Consider the following 11,643-nt stretch of genomic DNA (forward strand, 5'->3'; position numbering starts at 1 on the left):
CAGAAGGTGGCAGGGCCTTGCTCCAAAATCCTAGAAGTCTCCACTGTGATTCACCTATGGGAGCCTGCTAAAGACTCCAGACAGCATCCCTGTCTGCCACTGACACCTTAAGCACCACTGGAGCTGCTGGGTCATATGGCCCAGGTGGCAGAGCAGCTTGCACAGCAGCCTGGACCTGTTGCAGAACCTTCTCTTGTTCTGGACCCCACTCAAAACTGGCAGCCTTTCAGATCACTCGATAAATGGGCTGGAATAACACACTCAAATGAGGAATGTGTTGCCTCCAAAATCCAAATAGGCCCACTAGGCATTGTGCCTGTTTCCTGGTTGTAGGAGGGGCCAAACACAGCAACTTATCCTTTAACTTAGAGTGAATATCTTGACAGGCCCCACATCACTGGATCCCTAGAAATTTTACTGAGACAGAAGGTCCCTGAATTTTTAGTCTGATTTATTTCCCATCCTCTGGCATGCAAATGTCACACAGTAAGTCCAGTGTATTTGCTGCTTATTGCTCACTAGATCCAATCAGCATAATATCGTCAGCATAATGGACGAGTATAATATCTGTGGAAGCGAAAAGTGATCAAGGTCTCTCTGAATAAGATTATGACACAAAGCTGGAGAGCCAGGTAGGAGAGTAAAGATATATTGCTAGCCTTGCCCCCTGAAGGCAAATTGTTTCTGGTTGGCCTTATGGACAGAAATGGAGAAAAGGCATTTGCAGAGTCAGTGGCTGCATACCATGTACCAGGAGAAATAGATTGACTAAATTAGGCAAAAGAAAGATGAAGGCTGCTCACTTAGACTTGAAGTAGTCAACCAGGGCAACTAAACAGCTGTCACTCATGGACTTTTCTTCCAGCGTGTAGTCAATATATTGTCCTTTCCAGCTGTCTTCTTCCTGACTTCTGATTGACCCAACTCTAGTCATGTCCCAGACCCGATAGGCGTAGGGATTGGTTTGTATTGGGAGAGATAGCAGAATAGATTTCTGGGCAAACACAAGTAGTATCCATTACATTATGCAACTAAGGATCTATTTGACTTTTATTTACCTTAGCAACATAGCTTGTATGTCAGCTTATCCTATGAATTCTCTTGGAGTTTCTATTAGACTCTTTGAAAGCAATAGTAGTCCCTTGCACACTTTATTTCCTAATATGCTTTGTTTTTGAATGGTGCTCAATTTATTGCAGGCCTTTGGCTCTTTTTTCTTTTTAATTTTTTTTTGTGTAGGGGGAGATGGAGCCTCGCTCTGTTGCCCAGGCTGGAGTGCAGTGGTGCATCCTTGGCTCACTTCAGCCTCTGCTCCTGGTTCAAGCATTCTCGTACCTCAGCCTCCCAAGTAGCTGGGATTTTAGGCACCCACCACCATGCCTTGCTAATTTTTGTATTTTTAGTAGAGATAGGGTTTCACCATGTTGGCCAGGCTGGTCTTGGACTCCTGGTCTCAAGTAATCTACCTGCCTTGGCCTCTCAAAGTGCTGGGGTTACAGGTGTGAACCACTGTGCCCGGCCCCTTTGGCTCTTTTTACTACATTATTTCTGTATTTTCTAGGCTGTTCACCTATGATTTTGCCTATAGTAGATTTACTTTTTTAACTTTATTTTAGGTTCAAGGATACACGTGAAAGTTTGTTGCGTAGGTAAATACATGTCATGAGTGTTTATTGTACAAATTATTTCATCTCCCAGGAATTAAGCCCAGTACTCAATAATTATCTTTTCTGCCCCTTTCCCTCCTCCTACCCTCCACCCTCAAGTAGACCCCGGTGTCTGCAATTTCCTTCTTTGTATTCAAGTTCTCATCATTTAGCTCCCACTTATAAGTAAGAACATGTGGTATTTGGTTTTTTGTTCCTGCATTAGTTTGCTGCAGATAATATCCTCCAGCCCCATCCACGTTCCCTGAAAGGACCTGATACCGTTCTTTTTTATGGCTGCCAGTAGATTTACTTCTTAACGTCAGATTATGTAATTAAGAGCCTGGTGGTCTGTAAAAATATACATGACTAAGAGAGGGACTATCTCCCCTAGCTAATTGAGGGGACATGTCTTTTTTTTTTTTTTTTTTTTTTTAAATGCTGGCAGCACTTAGTAGTTTGGTTGACAGGGCTATCCACAAATGATTCATGAAGAAAAAGGTACTTACTCCAAGATAAGACCCATACTCACAGTCTTTGATCAAGAAAGTTGATTTCATTTGTCTAATAGTAGGGTAACTATGTAAACATCTGATTTGAATCTTACTGGCTGTAACTTTGGATATATTGATTGTGGGGTTTTTTGCACCTCATTTTTCTTATAAATAGAAAGGACACAATTGCAATTGCTTTGTTCTGCCACCACCACACCCTCCACCCCTGCCAAAATATGAGAAAAGAGTAACTAGCAGTGAGTTACCTTGGGCGAGACTGTCCATTTCTCAGTTTTAATTTTCTCATCTTTCAAATGAGGGAACCTCTTCTAGCTGTGAAATCTTACATTTTGATTCTTTTGTTTGTTTCAAACAATTGACAAGAGTTTCTAGAAATGTTTTTCCTGGTTGGGTGCGGTGCCTCATGCCTGTAATCCCAGCACTTTAGGAGGCTGAGGCGGGCAGATCACCTGAGGTTGGGAGTTTGAGACCAGCCTGACCAACGTGGAGAAATCCTGTCTCTACTAAAAATACGAAATTAGCTGGGCGTGGTGGTGAATGTCTGTAATCCCAGTTACTCTGGAGGCTGAGGCAGGAGAATCATTTGAATCCAGGAGGTGGAGGTTTCTGTGAGCTGAAATCGTGCCATTGTGCTCCAGCCTGGGCAACAAGAGCAAAACTCCGTCTCAGAGAAAAAAAAAAATGTTTTTCATTTTGCAGTGCTCATTACATGAAACATCTTTTTCCTCTTCACCAGGCAGTTGCAGTGGTGCAGAATGGCTGACCTCAGTCTTGCAGATGCATTAACAGAACCATCTCCAGAAATTGAGGGAGAGATAAAGCGGGACTTCATTGCCACACTAGAGGCAGAGGCCTTTGATGATGTTGTGGGAGAAACTGTTGGAAAAACAGACTATATTCCTCTCCTGGATGTTGATGAGAAAACCGAGAACTCAGAGTCAAAGAAGAAACCATGCTCAGATACTAGCCAGGTCGAAGGTAAGTATTTAAACCAAACTGCTTATATATGTTCAGAAAGTAGGTTACGGATTATGCCCGTGGTCACAATCCTAGAAACTAAAAATAGAGCTGAGTTTTTTTTTTTGTTTGTTTTTGTTTTTAAGTATACCCTAGTAATTATATTTCTTTGTTAGAAACTGACAAGATAGTCTTAACCACGCTTTCAGTGTGTGTTCATGAGTCTATAGAAAACACCGTAATGTTTCTTCTGTAATGTTCCAACTACCATATAATCTGCTTCTTAATTCCCTAAATTAAGCTGTCTGCTGTGCCTTTTCTTTGAAAGTAGCTTTGAAAAGTTAGATAAAATTCTGTGCTTATATCAGAACTTCATTTAGACTGGAATCAGATGCCATTGGTTGTTTTTGGGGTCATCCCAGGTCAGGATTAATTAAAGCCTGTAAGAGAAATTTTCCATTTTCTAGGATCAAATATGCTAATATTTGGTTGAGGATTTTTGCATCTGTGTTCATGAGGGAATTGGTCTGTAGTTTTCTCATAATGTCTTTTGACCAGTTTTAGAATTGAGGTCACAATGACTTCATAAAATGAATTGGGCAATGTTCCTTTCTTTCTCTTTTCTAGAATAGTTTGTATAGAATTGATATTTTTTTCTTCTTTTCAGTGTTTGATAGAAATCATCAATAAAGCTATCTGGGCCTGGAGTTTTCTGTCAGATTTTTAAAGTAGGAATTTTAGTGTCTTTCAGAGATCATAGAACTATTCTGGTTATCTATTTAGTACATTAGCTTTGGTACTTTGTATCTTTCAAGCAATTCCTTGGTCCATTTTCTTGCGTAAATGTTGCAAATTAATGGAGATAAAATTATACCTTATGCTTTTAATGTCTGTAGGATCTGTTATGTCCCCTCTTTCATTTCTCATATTAGTTACTTGTGATCTTCCCTCCCTCCCCCCGCCTGCCTTCCTTTCCTTTTCCTTTCTCCCTTTCTCCTTTCTCTCTCTCTCTCTCTCTTTTTCTTTTTCTTTTCCTTTCCCTTTCCCTTTCCCTTTTCCTTTTCCTTTCCTTTCCTTTCCTTTTTTCTTTTCTTTTCTTTTCTTTTTTTCTTTTCTTTCTTTCTNCCCCCCCTTTCTGATAGAGGTTATCAGTTGTATTGAAAGATCCAGCTTTTGGTTTCATTAATTTTTTTTCTATTGTCTTTCTGTTTTTAATTTCTTCTCATATCTTTATTTTTTCCTTTCTTTTGTTTACTTAAGTTGATTTATTCTTTTTATGGTTTCTTAAGGTGGTACCTTATATCAGGTTTTGATCTGAGACATTTCTTTTCTAATCTAATTACTTAATCTTATAAATTGCCTTCTAATCACCATTTTAGCTGTGTCCCATGGATTTTTATATGTTGTATTTTATTTTCATTCAAAAATATTTTTACATGTTTTCTTTGTGAATTCCTCTTTATGGCTGCCTTTTCCTCCACCTCCTGGGTTCAAGCGAATCTCCTGCCTCAGCCTTCCGAGCAGCTGGGACTACAGGTATGCGCCACCATGCCTGGTTAACTTTTTGTATTTTAGTAGAGACAGGATTTCACCATGTTGGCCAGGATAGTCTCAATCTCCTGACCTCGTTATCCCTCCGCCTTGGCCTCCCAGAGTACTGAGATTACAAGCATGAGCCACTGTGCCCGGCCAGCCATTATCTTTTAAAATATTTCTTCTGTCCCATTCTTTTTCTCTTCTCCTTCTGGGATTCCAGTTATATTTGTTAAATTGTTTGATAGTGTCCCTTATCTCTTGGATGTAAGAGATCCAGAGAAAATTCACACTTACATGCAGGATTGTCTACTGTCATGCTCACAAGAAAGACTGTAGGCAGGGTGAGGGACCAGATAGAGCCTCCCTCAGTGGTATAGACCTGAAGAAGGCCACCACCATTGAGGGAAAAGCGAGAGAAAAAAGAGTTTTCTGTCCAGTTTTAGAATTGAGGTTACACTAACTTCATAAAATGAATTGGGAAGTACTCCCTTCTTTCTCTTTTCTAGAATAGTTTGTATAGAATTGATTTTTTTTTCAATGTTTGGTAGAATTTATCAATAAAGCTATCTGAGCCTGGAGTTTTTTGTCAGATTTTTAAACTAGGAATTTAGTTTCAGAGATTATAGAACTATTGTCTCTTAAAAAAGAGAGAGAAGAGTTTTCTCCTCTCTTTATTTCTGTTTGTGTTTTACTTTGGGTACTTTCTTTTGACCTGTCTTCCACTTCCCTGATTCTTTTCCTAGTTGCATTGAATCTAATGATGAGCTTTTAGTGGCCATTATCTACTTCAGCATCTCTTATGTTTTTAATTTCTAGCATTTCTGTTTGCCTATTTCTTATAGCTTCCTTCTTTCTGCTGAAATGTCCCCATCTGTTCATGCATGTTTTCCACCTTTTCTACTAGACTTTAACATATCAATCATAGTTGTTTTAAATCTCTGATAATTTGAAAACCTGGGTCATCTCTCAATCTGATGTGGGGTGTGTGTGTGTGTGTGTGTGTGTGTGTGTGTGTGTTAGTTTTTGACTGAATGCTGGATCTCACATGTAAAATAGTAGGCTGAGACCAAAATGGATTTATGCTTGGAAATGAATATGTCTTTTGGGTTTAGTCAGTTTAACCAGGAGCTGAGCTAGTTTTGGGTTTGTTGTTACCGTAATTGCCTTCAGTGTACTACTAGCTTCAATTTCTTTAATTCTGTGCCTAGAGTGGTGACTGAGGCCCTGGAAGGTTTTTCTTTAGTGTACTTGCTCCAGCCTTTCAGTCTTCCCTGTGTATTGGTACCTCAGAGGGGTCCTTCTCTATGCACTTTTCCCTCTTTTATCAGAAGAGTACTAGTCAGATGGCGGGCAGAATTTGTTTTTTTATTGTCCCATTTTGGGCTTAATCCTATATTTATATATCATGGTTGGGTCTCTCTCAGTGGTATTATCCTTCTCACAGTAGTAGAGTCTTCTAATGATATTGGTATAAGATCCTGGATGAGGAGTTTTTCTTGCTCCTCTCTCAGGTTTATAGGGTATTTTTCTATTACACTTTCCCTAGGTACAGCCGGTCTTCTCATGTGCTCTTGGGCAGATGGGGTTTGGTACTCCCTCCCCAGGAGAGAAAGATTGCAGAGGGAGGGGTTCATGCTTTTCCCTTAATAGTGGTGGGCTTCTCCAGGTCTGTACCACTGAGGGAGGCTCTGTCTGGTCCCTCACCCTGGCTCCAGTCTTTGTTGTGAGTATGCAGTAGACATCTGTTAAGACAATCCTGCAAGTGAATATGAATTCCCTTTGTGTCTGTGGATTTGAGGGGCTCCATAGTCTCATGCTAATAGCCTTCACTTACCTTTAACACATCACTAAAATTTTTACTTTAATTTTTCTTAACTGCTTGTAAGGGCACCCAGTATCTCTTCTTCACATGCTCTGACACAGGAGAGCTGGTGTTCACCTCTCATATCTCCTGGAGGGGCTTGTCTTTCTTTGGAGTTCATACTACTGTAAGGTAGCTTTCCAATGAATTCAAGTTTTTTTGGTAGTTGATGTGGCTGTTTCTTATTGTTAGGGTGGGAGTGACATTGCTTTTGGTGTTCTACAGCCTAAGTGGAAGACGAAAACTTGCTTCCTTTATATGTTCCTTTTTATGTTTAATTTGTGTGTTGGGGAGGGGGCAGACCACAACTCATTTTAAAAAGTACTGAGAATTTAAGATCTAATTATATCTATATAAATATTTACTCCAGACCAGCCGTGGTGGCTCACGCCTGTAATCCCAGCACTTTGGGAGGCCAAGGCAGGTGGCTAACCTGAGGTCAGGAGTTTCAGACCAGCCTGGCCAACATGGTGAAACCTTGCCTCTACTAAAAATCCAAAAATGAGCTGAGGGTAATGGTGTGCGCCTGTAATCCCAGCTACTCTGGAGGCTGAGGCACGAGAATCACTTGAACCTGGGAGGTGGAGGTTGCAGTGTGCAGACTTTGCGCCACTGCACTCCAGCCAGGATAATAGAATGAGACTCTGTCTTAGAAAAAAAAAAAAAGGTGCTATCATTGCTTACAAAAGTGTCTTGACGTTGAAAAAGCTTATGTTGAGAAATAAAGTTCATATTTTGTTTTTATCCTTGAATTAGATTTTCTAGAAACTCATATATATATATTTTGAATGGGCTAACAAATGCATATGTACAAAATCAAACTAGTCCAAAGGGATATACAGTAAAAATAATTCTCCCAACCCCTTCACCCTTAGCCAGACAATTCTCCTTCCTGAAGTAACCACTTGCCAATTTCTGGAGTAGTCTTTCTGAGTTAATAAACTTTTAATTATTACATATCAAAAGTAGGGAGGAGTTAATCATTTTTTGTAAATAAAATAGTGTCTTAAAAACTTTCCTCCTCTTGGAACAAGTTAATGTTACATGGATCAAGTCACTCAAGATGAAGCCCAAGAAAATCTGCTACCACCTCACTGTCCTTATCCACCTAGGCTCAGTCCCAGATGGTGGAAGCAGTGCACGGTTAAAGGAAATTAGAAAATGAAAAGCAGCTAGCTTCTTCCACCTATGACTGATGAGAATAAGTTAATAGGGATGGGAGAGCATCTCAACCATGACTAGTTGCTACAATATTTACATCTTTTTTTTTTTTTTTGAGACGGAGTTTCGCTCTTGTTACCCAGGCTGGAGTGCAATGGCGCGATCTCGGCTCACCGCAACCTCCGCCTCCCAGGTTCAGGCAATTCTCCTGCCTCAGCCTCCTGAGTAGCTGGGACTACAGACACGCGCCACCATGCCCAGCTAATGTTTTGTATTTTTAGTAGAGACGGGGTTTCACCATGTTGACCAGGATGGTCTCGATCTTTTGACCTTGTGATCCTCCTGCCTCGGCCTCCCAAAGTGCTGGGATTACAGGCTTGAGCCACCGCGCCCAGCAATATTTACATCTTATTATTCCTTTCTTCATACTAAGTTTAAGTTAGTCAAAGAACAAATGTCTTCACCATCCATTATGGATTAAGAGAGAATAGACTCCCATTTTCCATTAAGGAATCCAAATTTTTTGGAGTAAATATTTATTTTGTGTGTGTGTGTGTGCTGGGACTACAGGTGTGAGCCACCATGCCTGGCTTTTTTACATTATTAACTGAAGAAAGGTGGGTGCCCTTTAAAGTTGTTTTTTCTTTTTAATTTTAACTTTTTGTTGCTACTAAAGTTGTTATTTTTTTGGAGACAGAGTCTTAACTCTGTCACCAGGCTGGAGTGCACAATCGTGGCTCACTGCAACCTTTGTGTCCCAAGTTCAAGCGATTCCTCTGCCTCAGCCTCCTGGGTAGCGAGGACTACAGGCATGTACCACCACCCCAGCTAATTTTTATATTTTTAGTAGAGATGGGGTTTCACCATGTTGGCCAGGATGGTCTCAATCTCTTGACGTCGTGATCCACCCGCGTCAGCCTTCCAAAGTGCTGGGATATCAGGCGTGAGCTACTGTGCCCAACCTGCTACTAAAGATTTTTTTTTTTTTTTAAAGACTAGTCAAGTGCAGTAGTGAGAAGGGGGGAGAGAGTAGAACAAGGAGTAGTTCAATCTGTAACTGACTGTGAACAATCAATTGAGATAACTCATTACCTTCAGACCAGCCAAGATTTTTTTAAAGAAACAAAAAAGTCAGAAGGAGCCAAATCAGGACTATTGTAAGGTGGATGCCTAATGATTTCTCATCAAAAGTGTCACAGATTATCTTTGTTGATGAGAGGAAGGAACAGGAGCATTGTCCTGGTGGAGAAGGACTCTGGTGAAGCTTTCCTGGGTGTTTTTCTGCTAAAGCATTGGCTGACTTTCTCAAAACACCCTCAAAATAAGATGTTACTATTCTTTGGCTCTCCAGAAAGTCAACAGGCAAAATGCTTTGAGCTTCCTAAAAAACTCCTGCATTTTCTCTTGACTAGTCCACTTTTGCTTTGACTGGAGCACTCACTTATTCCTCTTGGTAACCATTGCTTTGATTGTGCTTTGTCTTTTTTTTGAAACAGAGTTTCACTCTGTCACCCAGGCTGGAGGGCAGTGGCAGTCTTGGCTCACTGCAAGTCTCCCCCTCCTGGGTTCAAGTGATTCTACTGCCTCAGCCTCCCAAATAGCTGAGATTACAGGCGCCTGCCACCACGCCCAGCTAATTTTTATACATTTAGTAGAGACGGGGTTTCATCACATTGACCAGGCTGGTTTTGAACTCCTGACCTCAGGTGATCCACCTGCCTCAGCCTCCCAAAGTGCTGGGATTACAGGTGTGAGCCACCATGCCCGGCCATGTGCTTTGTCTTTAGGATTATATTGGTGAAGCCATGTTTCATCTCCTGTTAAAATTCTTCAAAAAAATTCTTCAGGATCTTGATCCCACTTGTTTAAAATTTATACTGAAGGCTCTGCTCTTTGCAGCAGATCTGAATGCAACAGTTTTGGCACCAGTTGAGTGGAAAGTTTTCTCGATTTTAATTTATCAGCCAAAATTGTGTAAACTGAACCAATTGAGATGTCTGTGGTATTGTTGCAGAATATCCAGGAGATCGGACAGACCAATGGGTGAAACAGGAGGATTTTATTAAGGTGGCCACTGGCTCACTCAGTGGTTTAGCATCCCAGGGCTGAGCAAAGGAGAAAGAAAATGGGGTATTTTTATACATCTTGGATGATGTAGCAGCTAACAGGTTTACAGAAGCCAGAACAGAGAACAGTTAATTTGTAACATGTCTTGTGATGTACCTTACATTTGAAAGATAACATTTTTAGAAAGGCATTGTGCATTCTTTGGATGTTATCTTGTCCTGTGACCTTGTAGCTGGTCAGCAAGAAAAACAGGAGTCTTGAGATGCCTGGGAACTTTGCTGAGAATGTGGGCAGAATAGATAAGATAGGTTTCCCAGGGAGTTAGTTAATTTTAAGCAGAGCTGGGAGCTAGGTTTTTTGTTGAACAGCACACAACAGAGCAAAATTTATTATATAGCAACTACAAATTACAAGATTTTGTTTTTACTATTACTGCTATTATTTAATTCCCTTCTTCAGTATTGGGAATTGTCAGTTTCTGCTAATTGTCAATCCTCTTCAATTAGATCATTCTTTTTCCTCTCAAATTGATATTGGTGGTCTGTTACTGTGGGCTTCATCTTCACCATCGTCTCCTTCTTTATTTTTTTTTTCCCTTTTTGAGACAGGGTCTTACTACATTGCCCAAATTAGAGTACAAAAACTATTCACAGGTGTAACCATAGCACACTACAGCCTTGAGCTTCTGGGCTCAAGTGATTCTCCTATCTCAGCTTTCCAAGTAGCTGGGACTATAGGCACAAACCACTGCATCTGGCTGGTGTCTCATCCCTTCTTATTCATATGTAAACTACAGATTTCTTTGGGGCATTGTCCCCATAACTTTACACAAAACATCACTAATTTCACCATTCTTTCATCCAAGCTTGACCATAAATTTGCCATTTGCGTTTGCTTCAATTTTAGCAGAATTAATGTTGCTTTGATAGGGGTTCTTTTTATCCTTTTTAGTGCTTCAAACTGGGTCCTGTTCAGACATGGTTTAACAAATTACGAGTTTTTGTTTTGTTTTGTTTTTGAGATGGGGTTTTGAGCGCAATCTTGGCTCACTGCAACCTCCGCCTCCCAAGTTCAAGGAATTCTTCTGCCTCAGGCTCCTGAGTAGCTGGGATATTACAGGTGCGTGCCACCGCGCCCTGCTAATTTTTGTATTTTTAGTAGAAATGGGGTTTCACGATGTTGGTCAGGCTGGAGTATGAGTTATTTTGATGCAAAAAGACTCCCCTGAAGTTCATGAATAGTTTTTTCATATTATGCATTTTCCATGAACTCTTTGAAGACCCCTCATTTAATTTAAAGTTTATAATTACAGCTGGGCATGGTAGTGTGCCCCTGTAGTCTGAGCTACTCAGGAAGCTGAGGTGGGAGGCGACCACTTGAGCCCCAGAGGTCGAGGCTGCAGTGAGCCATAATCGTGCCACTGTGCTGCAGACTGGGTGACAGAGACCCTGTCTCTAAAAATAATAATTATAGTAATAATAATAAAGTTCATAATTACAATAGATGGTAAATTACTACTATTTTTTTCCATACTAGCTTCCTAAAAGTTGTGGAAGACTTAACTAAGAATAAAAGGAAGGGGTGATGGCTCTTTGGAGACACCAAAGAAAAAAAAGGAAAGGAGCCTTGTAGAAATCTGGTGCAATTAGCCAGGTGCAGTGGCTCATGCCTGTAGTCCCAGCTCCTTGGAGGCTGAGGTGAGAGGATCGCTTGAGTCCGGGAGTTCTGGGCTGTAGTGCGCTATGCTGATCTCCACTAAGTTCAGCATCAATATGGTGATCTCAGCCGGGCGCGGTGGCTCAAGCCTGTAATCCCAGCACTTTGGGAGGCCGAGGCGGGTGGATCACGAGGTCAAGAGATCGAGACCATCCTGGTCAACATGGTGAAACCCCGTCTCTAC

General features: G+C 40.9%; 1 protein-coding gene across 44 annotated transcripts in view; it reads left to right on the plus strand.

Annotated features, from left to right (window-relative positions):
* The window catches only part of MAP4 (microtubule associated protein 4), a 227,820-nt gene that overhangs the window by 79,788 nt on the left and 136,389 nt on the right, over nucleotides 1-11,643 (plus strand). For all 44 annotated transcript variants that reach the window (XM_017517362.1, XM_017516045.1, XM_017516332.1 and 41 more), the window contains exon 2: nucleotides 2,898-3,139. In XM_017517362.1, the coding sequence (XP_017372851.1) occupies nucleotides 2,917-3,139 (223 nt within the window). In that variant the 5' untranslated portion in view covers nucleotides 2,898-2,916. The remainder of the gene's footprint in view (nucleotides 1-2,897; nucleotides 3,140-11,643) is intronic.

The sequence above is a fragment of the Cebus imitator genome, unplaced genomic scaffold (genome assembly GCF_001604975.1).
Source record: "Cebus imitator isolate Cc_AM_T3 unplaced genomic scaffold, Cebus_imitator-1.0 Scaffold0, whole genome shotgun sequence".
NCBI classification, from domain to species: Eukaryota; Metazoa; Chordata; class Mammalia; order Primates; family Cebidae; genus Cebus; species Cebus imitator.